Source organism: Labrus bergylta, chromosome 10 (assembly GCF_963930695.1).
Source record: "Labrus bergylta chromosome 10, fLabBer1.1, whole genome shotgun sequence".
Classification (NCBI taxonomy): domain Eukaryota; kingdom Metazoa; phylum Chordata; class Actinopteri; order Labriformes; family Labridae; genus Labrus; species Labrus bergylta.
Window position 1 is genome coordinate 23,219,425 of NC_089204.1, and position 17,320 is coordinate 23,236,744.

The 17,320-nt window shown below is 40.6% G+C and overlaps 1 protein-coding gene across 2 annotated transcripts in view; it reads right to left on the reverse strand.

Moving 5' to 3' along the window:
• The window catches only part of parga (poly (ADP-ribose) glycohydrolase a), a 29,770-nt gene extending 12,683 nt beyond the window's left edge, over positions 1-17,087 (reverse strand). The window contains exons 1-11 of one of the 2 annotated variants that reach the window (XM_020630884.3): positions 16,928-17,087; positions 16,175-16,237; positions 15,318-15,968; positions 15,041-15,173; positions 14,334-14,456; positions 14,155-14,232; positions 12,911-12,985; positions 6,965-7,057; positions 5,187-5,341; positions 1,102-1,181; positions 921-981 (exon numbers count right to left, since the gene is read on the reverse strand). In XM_020630884.3, the coding sequence (XP_020486540.2) occupies positions 921-981; positions 1,102-1,181; positions 5,187-5,341; positions 6,965-7,057; positions 12,911-12,985; positions 14,155-14,232; positions 14,334-14,456; positions 15,041-15,173; positions 15,318-15,968; positions 16,175-16,221 (1,496 nt within the window). In that variant the 5' untranslated portion in view covers positions 16,222-16,237; positions 16,928-17,087. Of the gene's footprint in view, positions 1-920; positions 982-1,101; positions 1,182-5,186; positions 5,342-6,964; positions 7,058-12,910; positions 12,986-14,154; positions 14,233-14,333; positions 14,457-15,040; positions 15,174-15,317; positions 15,969-16,174; positions 16,241-16,927 lie in introns of both variants that reach the window. The other variant, XM_029276817.2, reaches the window with a different exon arrangement.
• Between the last annotated feature and the right edge of the window lie 233 nt (positions 17,088-17,320).

Consider the following 17,320-nt stretch of genomic DNA (forward strand, 5'->3'; position numbering starts at 1 on the left):
TTTCATCAAATGGTAATTCCTGCTTCAATCAATGTTGAATTTCCTAAAAAGATAAAGAGGTTTGAAATAAATAGCGCGTGTCCACTGAAACATTCGACACTTTTAAGGATCATTGTTTGATGCAACACATCTTAAGTATCTTTGCATATTTGATGTAAAACCAATATTGATATGGTGTATGAGGCTCGATGTGCAGCAAAAGGGAGTATAGCCTGAGCTCCATGTGGGACACTCACACACCTTTAATCCCTGCTGTTGAAGATGTCTCCGTTTTAATTTGGAGGTTAACTTTATGTTACGATACTGATGGAATATAAACTGTCTCCTAAACGTCAGATCTATCCATCATCTGTTTAGACATCATTCAGTTTCTCACTCTCACCTGCTAGAGATCCATTACATGTCGTAGTGAGTGATGCTATTATTGTGTTGTTGGGATGAATAAAACTGATGAGCTGTGCAAATTTGCAGTAAAGGAACTCTGAGGTGTCCATGTTGTTTGAGGGGTCCTTAACTTAAAATACATTCAAAAACATTCTATTGACTAGTACAGACGTTAACTATGAATTCTCAAACTATATTTACTGGAGCGAAACATGACAACAATTTATTATTCAGGAAGTAAATCCAAAAGAAAACGCTCACCCTCAGTAACTTACATGGGTGCTTCATTCTCAACTAAAAATGTATCAGAAGTATTTCAGTACAGCACACCGAAATCTGAAATTTCCACTTTATTTTATTGCCTAAGATGTTTGGGGCAAGGTCCTTCTGCAGTGGCTTCAGGCCAACAAACAAACAATTTATTGTTGAAATTTGAAAATAATTGCATTAAATAAGTTAAGTGGAAAATTCTACTTTATTTAAATTTAGTTTGTCAAATCTTTAAGTTCACAACATAGTAGAACAGAGAGTTATACCTTTCCCAGTTTGGAAAACTGTGCAGTGCTTGTCTTGTGAATGTAACAAGACCCTTAGGCTCTGGAGAAAGAAAAAGAGAGACAGATCATCACCCAAATGTGTGCAATGAGTGAAAAAATACATGTCAAGCATCGAATAGAAAGTTATCAAGACATTATGAGGGGCATTTCTAAAACTTACTTGTATCTCTAACTCTCCTGAAGTAACACAGCAGAGTTCTCAATTTCTCTATTTTCCTCGATGAAGAGCCTTCAAATAACCTGAAACAGGAAAAAAAAGAGATTTTAGTCCACAAAAAATAACTCTTGTCTGAGACGGATGTCTTTGTAAATGCTTTTGAGAAGGCTTAAGGGTCTCAGGCAAAACATGTCAACATTTCATGTCAAATGTAGGCCTGTTTATAACAAATACATTTATGCTCTCGCAGATGACAGCCAGGAATGTTTTAGTCCATTATCTCTGGCTCAATGCACAACCATACTTAAAGCATGTCATGAGTGAGGTCAAGCTTACGGGCTGGCAGGGTATATCTCCCTTCTACCTCCATTCTACATACAATGGCACTGCCTGGGGCCATCTTTTAGTTCTCAGTCGCTACTACAAAAACTAGGCTGGATGGAGGGAGGATGGGAGGAGAGTTATTAAGAGAGAACGAGATGGAGACAGAGAGAGAGTAGAGCAAAGGGCGGAAAGCTTAAATCACCCCATACTGGCACTCTTCCTCCATTAAAAGCTAAATAAGCTGATGACTAATCACAGTTCAGCATTCATCCCTCTCCTTTCCGCTTTTTGCCGAGAAAAGTCAAGAAACGAAAACAGAGAGGACAAATGAAGATCTTTACAGAGGGGGAAAAAAAACCACAATTTATTAAAAGGCAAATCTTGCATATGAACTGCACTTTTCCTAACAGTTTAATTTCCTTACACAAAGCCTTACCCATGCTCTTAGAACCCCCCTGGCCAATTCCCTTAGTCAGTGTTAATCAGGCATAATGCACCCTGGAGGACACTCAGGCTATGAGATAATGCAGGTGAAACACAGGTGGATGAGGGTAAGAGCACAAATCACACTTTGCTGAAGACAGAAGGGCAACTAATTGTGAAGCATTTAGTCACAAAATATATTGCAGCAATGTTCTTTTGTAAGGATAGCTCTATCATTTATTCGTTCTGTATCAACTGTTACCTCCCTTAATAAATAAAGCGACCTAGGAGTTGATGTTTCTGACAGCTCAACCACAACCAATTGGGCTTATTCTTGAAAATGAGGTAGGCCCTGTCACGGTAACACAGGTTGGAAAAACGGTGATTTTATTTCTCAATAATGAGCTTCCATAGATGACCAAACTGTTTAACAGACTTCCTATGTCATCTTCTTCTCACACAGAGGAAAACACAAGCTAAAGAGATAAGTCTGCTTCTTTCCTCCCCCTCCAATCTATCCATCACTTAGCGGAGGACAAACCTTGACAGTTCTGCCAAAACAGCAATCAGCAGATTGCTTGCTGCTCTGCGTGTCCAAGACAGAGCGCTACAGTAGACGATAAGCCAAATGACGGACACTCCCTCAATTACAAGAGGAGAGGGAGGGCCAGTAACGATCCAGGGCCCCTTTTAGACTGCACTGGTTGTCTCATCGTATCTCATCTTCTCAGAAACACCAACACTTTTTTTCCCCTCTTGCTCTTTCCTTCATTTCGCTGCCGGCAGAAATGCTGATGGCGAGCCAAGTCCCTGCGACCAAGTGCTGGCGTGGGTCTGAAAAAGTCCGCCCTGCGACTGGAATCAATGCTTACATTATTACAGAGGCCTCTTCACTTATCTTGCCACTGCTGTTTTGATGTGGAGGTAGATACAGTGCACCCTTACAGATGACTGATTGTGAGATTCAGCTAAAATGAGGGAGCTTAAGGGGAGGAATGTGGACCAGGTCACAAATAATCAATATTACTATTCTTTCAATTCATAAAATAATACTGTTCAACCCCCAAGAGAGAGCAGATGACTAATTAAGATTACAGGGAATATCTCATTTATATGGTCCCAAACCTACACTTCATGTCCTGCAATGACTTATATCCATAGATTTGATAGAAAATAATGGACAGACTCTGTGTTGTCAGCCACTGGTTTGTAAACTCCACATTGAAAGCCTCAAGCTCAACATTTCATCTGTCGCCATCTTGTTGTTTTGCAACCAGAATTGACCATGTTAGTACAAAAGATTGGATGCATATCTTTCTGTCTCTATCTTGTTGACAGGCTGGCATGGGATCAACTTGTCAATCACAGGTAGTCATGCTCAACGCATACCCTGCTTTATCATCTATTTTATTCTAAAAGGGACCATGGGACCAACAAGTGACATTTCGAGGCGAGTCTGAGGAAGAGCATGTTGGTTCGCAAACGTCAACGTTTGTTGCTAAATAAATCCTTTAACCGAAGCTCCTTGGTGAGCGGGTTTACTTTGGCTTCCCTTCTCCCAAACACTTGAGCTGTCCATTCTTTATACAGTCAATGGTTCACACTTATTTTGCGACCAGTGCAGTCTCCCCCTGTTGGCCTTTAAAGAGGAGGCAGGTTCAAGGCACACCCTCAGTTTCTTGGCTTTTACAACAGAGCCAATGTCCACTTCATATTTACGGAATATAGCATTTTCTTTCTCCTAACACGGCATTACCAAACTTATATCTGCTGCCTGTCAGGGAACAGAACCAAAAGTTTTCACACTAATCACTAAGATAGGTCTTTAAACAAATGCAGGAAAATTGAGTTGAGGTGATTTCTGGAGTATGTCTTGTGTATTGGCCACAAATGCAATAACAGAGCAGGTAAACATGCGTCATTTTAACTCTGTTATCAACTCCAGCATTGCCACTTTCTTACAAGCTTGTCAGCTGTTTAAAAAATAAATCAAACATGTTAAATGTCTGCCAGATTAAGTGAGACATCTGCTGGAAGACATCACATCAAAGATCTTAAGCACAAATAACAAAACAAGAAATATTTCTCCAATAGAGAATAAGATGGTCCTAACAGATTAACCAAGACAGGAAAACTTTGATAATAGACAACCTAAATTTAATACGCCCACAGTCAGTGATCAACTTATGACGTCAGTCAAAGTTCAATACTATCTCAAAGCAGTGAAGAAGGTTGGGTACCTCAGACACAATCGTGCAACAACCATCTCTCTAACAAGCGCAGGCCTGACTGAATTCATACATCAATTCCCTCCTTTCCAAATAGCATGACACATCAAGATTGTTAGAAACCACCCAGGCAGTGACAGGTGTGCTGTTTAAAACATCTATCAGTCAATTTGTTTCAATTAGCCATCCCAGGCTGTCTTAACAGACCACTGCTTCTGAGTAGGTAGAAACAGAGAACATCAATTTAAGACTCCTACTCTGAACCTCCCTCCCACACAGAAAGACATGGAGCTCAGAGATTCTCTGCCCACAGTCACACCCTTAAGACTATAAGGTGACAGCACACAATGTTATCTTAAAAACTACACCTAAAAAAAACCCCACATAAACATGCTTTTAAAATAACTCTAATTAAATACCGCAATTTCCATCTGTGTTTACTAGCCAGATGCATCAGATCATTTTTGCCTTGTTGTGACCCACTGCATGCAAAAGCCAAATAAAAAATAAACTTCAATGTCATTGTGTGAGAACATATCGGCACATAGTAAATGAGCAGACGCTGAGAAAAAAAAAGAAGAATGAATGGATAAGGGGTTTTCAAGGCAGTAGTGCCCCCTTATGGAAATCAGCTTAGTTTCTTCTAAATTGTAGGATCAATTAAAACAGAAATATTCCATTAAAATTTTACCAGTTTTGGATGGTTTCGTAATAAATCAAGAAAACAAAACACATTTTCGATACATTTTTGATATGGGCAAATTACTTGAAAGGACTCTTCTTAAAAAAAAAAAAAAAAAGAGAAATCCTGGACCTATTTGTGTGCTAATGAACCTGGGCAACACTGGATTCTCTGCTACCTATAGGAACAGAAAAAGTATAATGAGTCCAATGATGCTCCTGTCAAGCAGAATCATAAAGCCTCTTGGTGCGGCACAGTAGCTTACAGACCAATGAGGCCAACTCAAGATCAATATCTGGGTAAAACATCTCTCCTGCCTAAAGTAATAGCTTACAGAGGAACTTGTGAATGAAATACCTGAGACTCCTGCTCTCTTAATGACCTGGGAGAGTTACTGTTTTGTTTCTCTACAGTTTAAAGTGTGCCTTTACCTGTAGAAGTTGATCTCAGGGTAATTGCCGTACTCTGACTTGCGGGAGTTGCGCCGAGGGAACGTGCAGAAGAAGGCGTTGGCCAGAAGACACGCTATCTGCTCCTGAGACAGAGTCAGGGAGTGGTTCACCTGTGACTTCAGTAAGGGGATTGGCTAAAGAGAGAGGAAAAGGAAAAACAGATACAGGATGAGAATGGGAAATGTTACAACAAAGAGAGATGCAGATGAAACACGCAAGAGCATGTTTGGTGCTGCACCGTACATCTGAGGGCGAATGGGGGGGGTAGATAATTAGTTTAGCAATCTAGCAAGCAGAGGAGACAAGGAGGGTTCCATTAGGAAAATGGGTGGTAGTAATTAAGGGCCTGGTTTTCTTGCTCTCCCCCAGGTTCACTCAGTCACACACACACAAGGCCCATCCATCTTCACTGATTAGGGCTAAAGAGCCTCCCAAGGCTGCCCAGTTAGCAGATCAATACCTAGCGCTAATAACACACACGTAAACATTAGCCTTGAGGCTTAACACTGCGAATAAGAGCCAGAGAGCCAGAAAGCTTCATTATCCTCGTGCTAGAAAATACTCAGGTGGATTTGTAACAGAAATCCCCTCCTTTAGTTAAACCTGAGCATCCTTGACGTCCTGCCCCTGGTTTCTGTCTCCTTCAACAACGAGAGGGATTTTCCCATCCTGCCCAGAGTGGGAGCTGAATTATTAAATTAGACTGTGGACTCTGAGAAAGATAACTGAATTGCAAAGATGCAAATCTTGGAATTCTTGCAATGCCATAATTGATGACAGAACTTAAACGAAGACAAATGGGGTTGACATTTCAAAGATGTGTGGCATGGATAAGCTCCATTTACTGGGAATTAAAGAGAAGCACGACGAGATTTCATGGGGGCTAGTATCCGACCCTGTTTTTTTGTAATATACGTTGCGAAGAGGTGGAATGGCATCTCCACATATCAGGTGGATGACTGGACATGAGACAGACCTCTGCTCTCTCTGCTCTCTTTTCTAATGAAGCAGCTCCCGACACGGACCCAAAAAAAAAAGAGGTGAATTCATTTTCAAGCAGTTCTAACTGGTGAGCTGATCTTGTAAAACATCCACCACCTCTTTCCTCTCTTCCTTACTGACTGAAGACACTTATCCTTACTCCTTTATACACATTACATAAGGGTTAATGTATAGTGAGCCACTTGTTATCGCGGAACAATCAACGTCAAATTAACCGGACTTCTGTCCGAGGATTGATATGATAACAGTCAGTCCTCAGGAGTGTGTGATTAGAGCTGCATCCTTTGCAGCATCTGCAGCAAGGTTTGTTCTTCTTAATGAGTGTGCTATCAATCGGTAGCCAAGTAGTTAGCCAATCAGAATCAAGTATTTAAAGGTTTTAATTCTTCGGCTCTTTATGCCTTTATTTAAAGATAGGACAGGAGGTAGAGTCAGAAATCATGGAGGGAGAGAGAGAGAGAGTGAGAGAGAGAGAGAGAGTGGGGAATGACATGCGGGGAAGGAGCCACAGGTTGGATTAGAAGGACTAAAGCCTCTGTACATGGGGCTCGCACACCAATCACTAGGCTACAGGCGCCCCCAAAATAAAGTATTTAATACAGTCGTGTAACAAAAATATTGGACTTGTCAGGTGAATGGGGGTTCATGTTAAGTTTAATGAGATATTCTTGACTAGATATTAGACAAACACATGAGTTTTTGAAGTGCAGAATGGTCGACTCTTCAAACTCAAAACATCTGCACACTGAACTCACCATCGTGCAGAGGCGAGGAGCGCTGAGTGCCAGGTCAACCATAGCAGGTAGTATGGTTTCAAACAGCATTTTTACCTCATCGTCGTCAAGAGACTGGAGAGAGGAGGAGAAAAAAAAAAAAAGAGAGATACAGGCAGAAATATTGTTAAATGGGACATCTCTGCAGAGCTGACTGCGTAGTTAGGCAGCGACTTCCTCCGAGCCAGCAGTCAGTGTGACAGATTACACCTAACATAATCGCTTGTAACACTGATTTTTCTGACAGAAAAATTAAGTACAAGATCAATCCAACAAGGAATGAATATATAACCAAACATGCCACATCTCTGCTGATCAGGAAGGATGATCACTTCAGTCCTCTTCTTTTAAAATAAACACCCAGAAAACCAACGTGAGGCAAAGTAATATAAACAAGACAAAAAGGTAACATCAAGCCTTTAAAAGAAAACTGGGTTAATGAATGAACATCAAACTGTGCTCCACACAATATCCTCTATAATGTAAAGAAAAACCCCAACATGTTTGGAATGATTTCCTGGGCCTTCAGAGATGTCATCCCTGAGGTGAGCTGCATTGATACACCAGTACTTTAGTACTTCACAATATTTATATCAAACTACTTTATCTATCTCTTTAGGGGTCAATTGTTTTCAGTAGCTACATCCAACACATAACAAAGACATACAAACAAAAGAGCTAACACATAAAAATAAGAGCTAAAATAAATACTTTAACTAAGCAAAGTGATAAATGACCTGAATAAAGAGTGAAAGGATCAGCTTTAATAAAAGGATCTATCTACTTCAATCTTATTTTGTTTAAACACTTTTATTTTGTGTTGATTTTCCTGAAACAATGAAAGTAAGTGCATAGAACTATACAATACAAAAAGGGACTGGGATGGTTTGGGGAGTTGTTTGTATTTTGTGATGTCAATGGCATTTCCATTTCCCCCCTGAAGTGATCTCTGTTCATTTTCCTCTATTGTATGTACCAGTGTTTATTTATTTCTATTAACACTGTTGAGGTCAAAAAGCTCCATCAACACTCGCAGTGTGAAGATCAACTTTATTAACTAATTAGACCGACACGTTTGGGCTTGTGGCCTTCATCGTGGTCATGAAAATCAGAAAGTCCTGCTCTGCTTCAAATAACACTTTTTACAAAACACATGTGCTGCACCAATATTTTCAACATCAAAAAATATTTTTTTAAAAAGGCTGTTTAGCTCAATATTTTACTGTCACACTCTTTACTGAAGGTAGATTTTCCAACAGGTACGAGTATGAAAGAACAGCAGCCAATGCCCACATGAACTGTTTGTACAATTTGGAATCAACAAAGTCTTGAATGAGAAGAAAATCCTTCTCAGCATCTCAATTTATGGACCGTCTGAAGAGAAAAACGATGAAGTGTCCAGCTCAACATGCCATTTATTTTTTTATAAGACATTTTTTTTAAGGTTTTATTATTGTCTTGATGAGGAAAAGACAGAAAAGCCCTGATAAACACAAGGAACAGCCAATTTTGATGAAAAGTTTTAATGGCTTCATGACTCTTTGATTGTGAATCCGAGGGCTCGACCCCTCTGAAGGTAACCAATATCTACGGCAGGATGCTCTGACCTCTCATATCCAACAAGAGAACTAAGTGTCAGTGAGGGTGGATAGAAGTTTATTGTTGTTTTGAGAGTGAAGCCCCACTTCACATACATCAATAACCCTAACATTTCAGCAGTAAAAGAAGAAATAGAGGTGCTGCAGAGCTACTCACTACATATACAGACCCTGTTTCTGAAGAATTTACCATCAATCTGTGAGAGAGGCTGCCACGGCCGAGGCATCCATACTTCAGCCTGTAGCTTACCTCAGCATCCATCTGCAATTCACTCCAAAATAAACACCCAGTTATTCCATCATAGAGCCAGATTTACAACGCAATCACTTATGAGTGTATTGGCTTCGAATGTCACCGCCATCAATCACTTGCTTTACTCTATCAAGGTAAGCATGGGAGCTCGTGCTGATTAAATGGACCTTCTGGAGCAAGATGCAAATGACCAATGGAGGAGAGAGTGGCAGGGTGATTTCTAACAGGAGGTCTTCGGTTGGTGATTTGGCCAGGGTTGGGGGCATTTATATGGCTGCAGAGCAGGTCTGACTAAACGCTGTCAGAAGTAATGAGCTGGCAGACATCATAAAGCGCTCCTGTGGGACTAATAGATGGTGGTTGGTGATGCGGCAGGATGAGGGCAGAAAGATGATCCTCCAGCTTTTCCCACAGCTACAGCAGCTGGCCACAACTGTTACACACCCACAACTAACTCCACCTTTCACATAAATACTTATGACGGACTGAGCTCCTCCAGAACGGTCTAGATTAACTGCCACATAAGCTAATGATCAATAACACACTGATCTCCCACCCATTTTGTGCCAGCTCAACCGAGTCACATCTTGATTCCATATTTCGCATTATGAGGTCTTAAATGTATTTATTCTCTAAATGACATTTGAACCTTTAGAATCTCTGTGATAGATCCTCCATTACTGGATAGGGTTGAACCAGACTGTGAGACTGTGTTACTGTGGCTGATGTCATAGAATGAGTCATTAAAGTAATGATGGCCAACACTCATAACTGAAGACACATTAGCTTGTCTGGAAAACGTTTTTGTTTTTAAAACTTGAAATTATATGACAGCGAGGCATGAAACCCTTTCTTTTAGAGGAACCAATTTGCCTTTTGAATGAATATTTGACAAATTGCTTATGGAATACTTGACATGTTGAGGCAGTTGATTCCAGTTTATAAAGCCCTATAGTTCCGGCTATATGTTGTTACCTGTGATGTTTGTCCCTTCTCCCCTCCTGTAGTCTCCAGCCCAGGTGACGCTATTGATTGAACAACGAGGCGCACCTGGTCTCAGACCTTGAAAGCCCAGTGCTGGATTCAGGAATAGAGGACTTTGGAGTTGGGACTAGTTGGGACTAGTTTGCCTCTCAGCCACAGATTGTGTGTTGTTGAGTTTCATTAGTACCGGTACTTGAGTTGATATTTGTTTAATGATTTAGTTTGTCTAATAAATCCCTTAGTTGTGACTTGGTAAGGAATACAATGTGTTTCATTGGGTCAAATTGTGGATTGTGGTTAGGCCCCATAACACTATACATGACAGTCTTCTTAAAGGTCTGGATTTTGTGGATTTAGGATTTACTCGTAACCTGAAGCACCCAATAAAAGCATCCATAGAGTTGGTCACTTGATGACTCCCTTAAGGACTGGTGCTGTCCATGTGAATCAAGACATGATACTTTTCTTCACTCAGCACTGTTTTGATCAATCTAAATGTTTATTCTATGTATGATTTTCTCCACCACTTTTATTCATCAGTGCTTCTAATTGTTCCTAACAAATGTCAATACAAAACAAAAAAGAGAAAAGTCACAGTGGGAGAGAAAGAAACAAAACGAGCGACAAAGCCCAAATGTGAGAAGGATCCAGTCGGTGTCTTGTTGCCTTGCTGCTAAATGTACTATTGGACCATCAGCTGTATTTACTTCTGGACTGCTTCCCGCTCAGGCCTCAGACATTCATCAGAAGGTGACACTGTGACAGTTTCATTTAGGGAGGGCGGGAATACTATTTACAGACAAGCCCTAATTTGGATAACTCTCTTTTCCCCTCCTGTGGCTATTACATGTTGAGCGGAGTGTCAATCACGGGAGCAGGGACAGCGCACCTCCTGACAATTACCCCAGTGCTGCACAAATGGTGCTCCAGATTTAATTAGGTGGTTTTGGCTGAGGAGCGCTGCAGTTAGGATTCAAACTAGCCACAAAGCAAAGCAGAGAAAAGTATTATTTGAATGTAAAGGTAGGAGCAGAGAAGAAGATGTAGGTAACGAAACATTTGCTGTGGAGCAAAAAGGTCTTAAAAATGAATTCAATATGATTGCACACTAAATTAGTCTGTTTGAGCGATACCTCTCCTTAGATGGTGCGTGTCTGATGTGCAGTGCTTGCTATTAATCATCCATTTATTTATTTTTATTTAACCAGGTTGGTCCCATTGAGATTAAGAACCTCTTTTCCAAGGGAGACGTGACCAAGACAGTCAGCAGCAAAAACATAAAGTTACTGAAAGAGAGACAAAGGGAGACAAAGTACAATCTACAAACACTACATTAAAAAAGAGAACCATCTATGAGTCAAATCTGTGAGTCGGTAATTCAAGCAGTAAAACTAAAAGCATCGACATTATGTAGAATCTTCCAAGTATTTCATTTTAGATTGAAAAACATTGAAGGACATCAGCTCCTTGAGTTTTAAGTCATTCTGCAACAGATTCCAGCCTGAGGGTGCAGAATACCCAAAAGCCCTTTTCCCAATTTCAGTGTTTGGCACAGAAAGCATAAAGACTTGAGGTCCTGAAAAGGCAAAGGATACTGTGTCCGGTACTTTTCTGCATGATAAAAACACATAGTGTATAAAAGTGTACCAGTGTATGAGCCTACGAGTTGCCAGAGCAGTCCATCCTACCCGAGAATACAACTCACAATGTTGAGTCAGAGGGGGAACAAAAAAACTGATCTAGACATGGCATGATTTTCTGAAAACTCATCCATCAACTCATAGAAACATAACTGACATCAAGCAGTCTCAACCTGAAGATATTTTATTTGATATTTTTTTCAAATATCTCCAATGACTTTATATCAGAACCTTGACTTGTCCTTTTTCCTCAAAGCCCCACCCTCCATTGATTCATTCCTCTGCATTAAGAGTGACTTTCTCGCTGGCTTTACTTAGCATCCATTGCAGATTTAATGAGAGCTTTTAATTAAATTGGACTAAGCTATAAAAAAGGCTCAGGCAGCTATTGATCCGTTTTTTACTTTACTCTGCAAAATTATTTTAGAGGAGGAGAAAAAGGAGACCGTTTAGGAGTGGTCTGAATTCAGCTGAGTAATCACTGACGAGAAGAGACGAATATCAGTTTGAAAAACCAATCTGACTGGACTGTAACAAGTATAAAATGTTTTATACTTCATTGTTAAAGTGCCATTAGAATAATAATTTAATTTCTAATGGCTCCAGTCAAGACATGAAACAGTAAGAAGTCGACAATAAGCTCCATGCTCCTCTAAATGTAGGCTACTAAACTAGGCTTTTAACTGAAATTGGTTTTCTATCAATTCAAAGACGGTGTTGTTGTTCTGGTTTTTTGAGGCCATTGTAGACTTCAATTTAGTATAACTCACTTTAAAGTTAACAAAACACTGTTAGCCATCTATGAGATTTCAGGGCGAATCTCTGCAGTGAAGGAGAGGTGCAGATTCATTAATTCTCTCTAATTAAAGACCTTAACTGAAAAGAGGATAGGAGGTGTACAAAAGAAAAGAAGAAGGAAGACAGGGAAAAAAAGAAGATACTCATTCCCCTGGTTCACCTGCACCAGCTGCTGCCGCCATGCTCGCTGCTCATCTGTCCTAACTGTATGACGCCTGTTTAGTCCCGTGAGACTCCGAGGTGCTGCGAGGGGACCGCGCATACTGACGGACTGGCAGCCACACAGAGAAAAAGAAGTCTCCCTTTGCAACCACGACTCCACTTTAATAACAGTTTTAGCTTCATTCTTCATTACGGCTCATTTCAAATACATAATTAATCCTTGAGTGAAACAAACAGTGCCAGTGTTTACCTGGTGAAGTACTGTCAGAGGTGTGAAACAAACAAGCGGCTGACTCTGATGAGGTGTTTACTCACATGTCAACTCTCCTTCTTTGCAGATTGCCAGTTAATAAGCGAAGAAACACATTCATAAAAAGACTGAAGTATTGTGTTTCTCAGACTCAGACAGAAGAACAGACAGAGAAGCTGAATTCACCTTCCTGCTTTCTAATTTGTACAAAACCAGTCCATTGATGTGTTCCAGACAGCTTACCTCTGTGCAAAGCAGGTTCAGCGCAGTGAAGTCCCATCTCTTCGCATGGACCGTGTTGTATCGCAGTATTGCATCCTAGAGGGAAATAAGAATGAACTTATTCATAGTAGATCATTTTAAAATGTATAAACCTGCGTTAAAAAAAAACCTTCAGGATCACAGACTGCTAGTGTTCTTTCAACACAAGATGTAAGAGGTTTTGGTGTAACCATTGCAAACTCTGCCACCATGTGGTCATTTACGGAACACGTTTGGTACTTTTGAAACAAGTCTGTTCATCACATTTCACCTGTATCCAAGCCATGCAGGCTAAGTGATTCATAATAACAACGCTTTTAACTTAGTTATGAAGTTACATTTCTGAAACGGTATCTTCTCCAGTTTTTTCTTTAAAAGCTGTTTCCACTTGTCATCCTCACTAAGCCTGAAAGTCTCACATTATAGTGTGGATGGATGGGGAAAATCTTTTTTTTATTTAATTTTTTAAGAATTACATAAATGAACACTTGGCATCGTATGTACCCCATGTCTGTATCTGTATTCACACAATTTGTGTTCAACTCAACTGAAACACAATTAAAAAATAATGGAGATAAGAAGGTGCCCAAAGACCGGTTCAAACTGGTGTTGAAGCTATTTTGTATGTTTACTCACATTAATCGTCATGTTGATATATTTAGCATTTTTTCCGTTATGAATCCTGATTATATATGCGTATTAAATTGTTTATTATTCTCTGGTGATTAACACGATTGTCTGACATCTGAATGAGTGATGTGATCTGAAGGTGCGGCGGAGCATTTTAATTTAGCTCAGGTGTGGAGGCGGGAGGTGAGGCTGGTATAGGCAAACTATTTTTCAACCGCACCGCTATGAACTTTAAGCACAGTTTCAAAGTCTTTTTATGGGAAGTTAAAGTTGACAAATGCATTTGCTGCTCTCTCAATAAATGGCTCATCATGATCAAAGTCAGAGTGCGCGTTGTCTTTCTGACCGCTCTTAACAACTGGGATGAGCAAACAAGAGTGACTGTGTCTCTCCCACTCCTCAAAATGAGAGAAAGCACAATCTCTGTTTGCTAAAATAAAGAGCAGGGAGAATCATATGTTGTTTTTTTCATGTTTTGATGTTTCGCTAAAGAAAAAAAAAGGATGCTCACATAAAAGACATTTTTAAAGATGAATCAGTCGTATCAAGGTCTCAGATTAGGCTCAAACTAATCCACACAAGTCTTCCTGTCTTACCCTCACATCCAGACAACTTTTGAACCCCCTGTGCAAGGCAGTCTGGATCAGCTCCCAACGACTTTGGACACCTCCGTCCTGCATGACACATCAAATAACATGGGTTGCTTTTGGGGTGCAATGTTCAAACAGTAGTTAACCTTGTTGTGGAACATATATGTGGAAATGTTCCAGTGTACCTCGGTGTCCAATGGAAAGAGATTCTTCTCCGAGCAGGGCATCTTCACAGACACATCATCCCACGCATCTCTAAACTTGCTAGGGTAAGGGACAGGGAGCTCTCCCTCTCGGAGGCGATCCGTCTGTAACATGGAAACAAAGTAGCAGAAATACTGAAAGTTAAATGCTGATCATTTTTAATATTTTCATTATTTCTGAGCGGGTTGCCATTTATTTCTAACGCCACATATTCAAAATGAACCCACAGATAGTAAATATACAAGCTTGGAACTTGTTAACTAAAAGCCCCATGTTCCTTTTCTGGCTGACTTCACAAATGAAAGCTGGCTTTAATATTGAGATGTGTTATTTATTCAAAACGGTAATTAAGAATCCAGTATTATTATTATGTTGCTTGGGTCGCAGTGGTCAGTTGTTGGTTAAAGCCAGTTGTATTTTCACAGCAGCTCTCACAGTGTTGCCGTGGGACTACAAGTACAATACACAGTCTGATAGGAGCTTTACTGACAAGAGGCCCTGAGGGGGATCACAGAGAACTGCTCATTTCCACTGTCAGTATCCAAACAGGCTTCCTTATTTAGTTTCTCCAACTTGTTCTATCTTCATAAACACATACCCACACAACGCCCAGTCACTTCTGCATGAACCTCCTGCATATGCCTTTACTGTTCTTTACCACATACTGAATAAGTGGCTGTTGACTCACCCTGATTGTGATAGTGTGGTCATCGGCTGCTTTGAGGTGATTCAGAGGAGGGGCGCACTGGGGCATTCTGTTCAGATCATTTATGGGGGTCCCCAGCCACGCTTGGGGTTCCCTGTGACACGGTTCAGAATCGCTGTAAAATCCAAACACAGATCAACAGAATATTACTGGATGATGTTTGGCAGCATAGCATGTGCAATGACACATCAGACAAGGGGAGCTGCTAATTGTGAAAGACAAAATGTGGTAGAGAGATGTAAAAACATTTTAAGAGTACTTTTTCAAAATGTCAGTTGACTGTCCTCCTGTTAGTTCCTGGCTCATATCAGAAGGACCACTGCACTCTGCTACCTCTGCATCCTGAGTACCCACGGCAGCCAGTGGGACGCTTTCTTTTGCCGAACATCCAGAATCAGAGTCTTTGACAGAAAGTTCAGATCCAAAACCAGACTCCTCCTCGCAAACACTGCTGTCATGGTCCTTGTCAGCAGAGTTATTTGTGAGCTTAGTTTCGCAGACAGGGCTGTCAGGACTTAGCATCTCCACGTCAGTGGACATATTTCCACCCCTCTCGGGGAGGCTAAGAGAGAGGAGGGGCTTTGGATTTGGGGTGTCTTCAGTGGGACACGTTGATTCAACCAGGTGAGGAGCAGGTGAATTGGGCCTCTCGGATATCTGTCCATTAGAGGAGTGTGTCTGAGCTTGGTTACTTACACTACCTTCAGGGACAGATTCATCCAGCCCACATGCAGGCCCACAGTCCATCAAGTTTTGTGATTCTACATCATCTTGTGTGTCCTCAGTTGGCCCACAGTCTTTTGTGGTGTCACACTTTTCTGACGCACAAGACGGTTCCTGTTTTCCGTCGGATAAGTCCGTTTTTGAAACATCATTGTTCACATGTTGTGAATTGTCTTCATCAGTCACACTGGGAAGATAAAAATAAAAATAAAAAAAAAAGTGGGAGAATGACAAGTTAGCAGGCTGAATCATGAATACAGTGACACATCTTCCCCTTTTCTCTTGATAGCACGTTGTACCCTTTATATTTAACAGTTCTGTGTGTTGCATTTGACTCGGAAATTCACTGGAAACAACTCAAAACGTGTGCAGCCTTGAACATGACCGCTTTACCTTCTTTGGGAATCCATCTCTACGTCCATCTTTGACAGGTCTGACATGATGAATCAACAACAGCTGCTTGAGAAAGAAAAGTAATGGCATGACATTTAGGACAACTTATACAAGCCTCCAAAGTAGTTCTCAAGCTGACTGTCCATTTCCTGATGTCCAAATGACGTAAATCAGACCGAATATAAACATTTCAAACATTTAAGGTGTGGTCTTGATCTGCAGCTACACTCAACACCTTCACATGGAGGGCAGAATACAGCTGCTGATCTGGACTTTATCTTAACTTAACTTTAACTTATCTCGGATCTGAAGTTGTGCATGTCGTCGCAGTGAGTTAAACTCAGCTTTGAATACAACTATAAAGCATCAAAACACTCGTTTTTTCCCCACACAGCCTGACCCACGGCTGTCAAACAAATCGCTCCTGGCTGGTTCCAAAAAAAAAAAAAAGCTCAAATAAGCTAAGCTAAGAGAAACCTTAACAATTCTACTTTTGGACATTACTTCCACAGTAAAGAGAGTTGCTCAGATATTAAAACGCGGATGTATTCCTCAGATATTTGTCAGTATCTTACGACCCACATGCGGGGAGGACAAAATCCAAAGTCATTATCCTGAGCTAACTTAGCTTTCATAGGCTACATATCTACACGGTAGCTAATATTCGCTAGCTCCGATTCTTATAGATACATCACCAATTCTACCTAATCAAGCTGTTATTCTCCGTAACAAAACCAAAGAGAGACAACTTACATGCTCCACTTTCACTTCTGAGTAAGAAGCATTACATAATTAGTCGTCTATTTTTATGTACTAAGATTTATTCGCAGACAACATATCACTCCAATTGTTATCGTCCAATTATTGGTTTACTTTCACTCCGTTGTTGGAGCCAGCTGCTACACAGTGACGGTGGTGACGTCGCGGACCAATAGAAACGCTTATCTCGGGGAAAAAGAGGCGGGATCATGAGTTGGTATCGTAGCAACTGTGCCAGAAAGCAAGTTTTATGTCGTGCAACCGTTAAGGGGCCAGGAATGCTTAATAACAGAGATAGCAGCGACGTCAACCCGTGTCCTTAAAATATGAATAAAAATATAAAAATAAATAACTAAAGCAGTCCCAGTTTTAACACTACACTAAGAC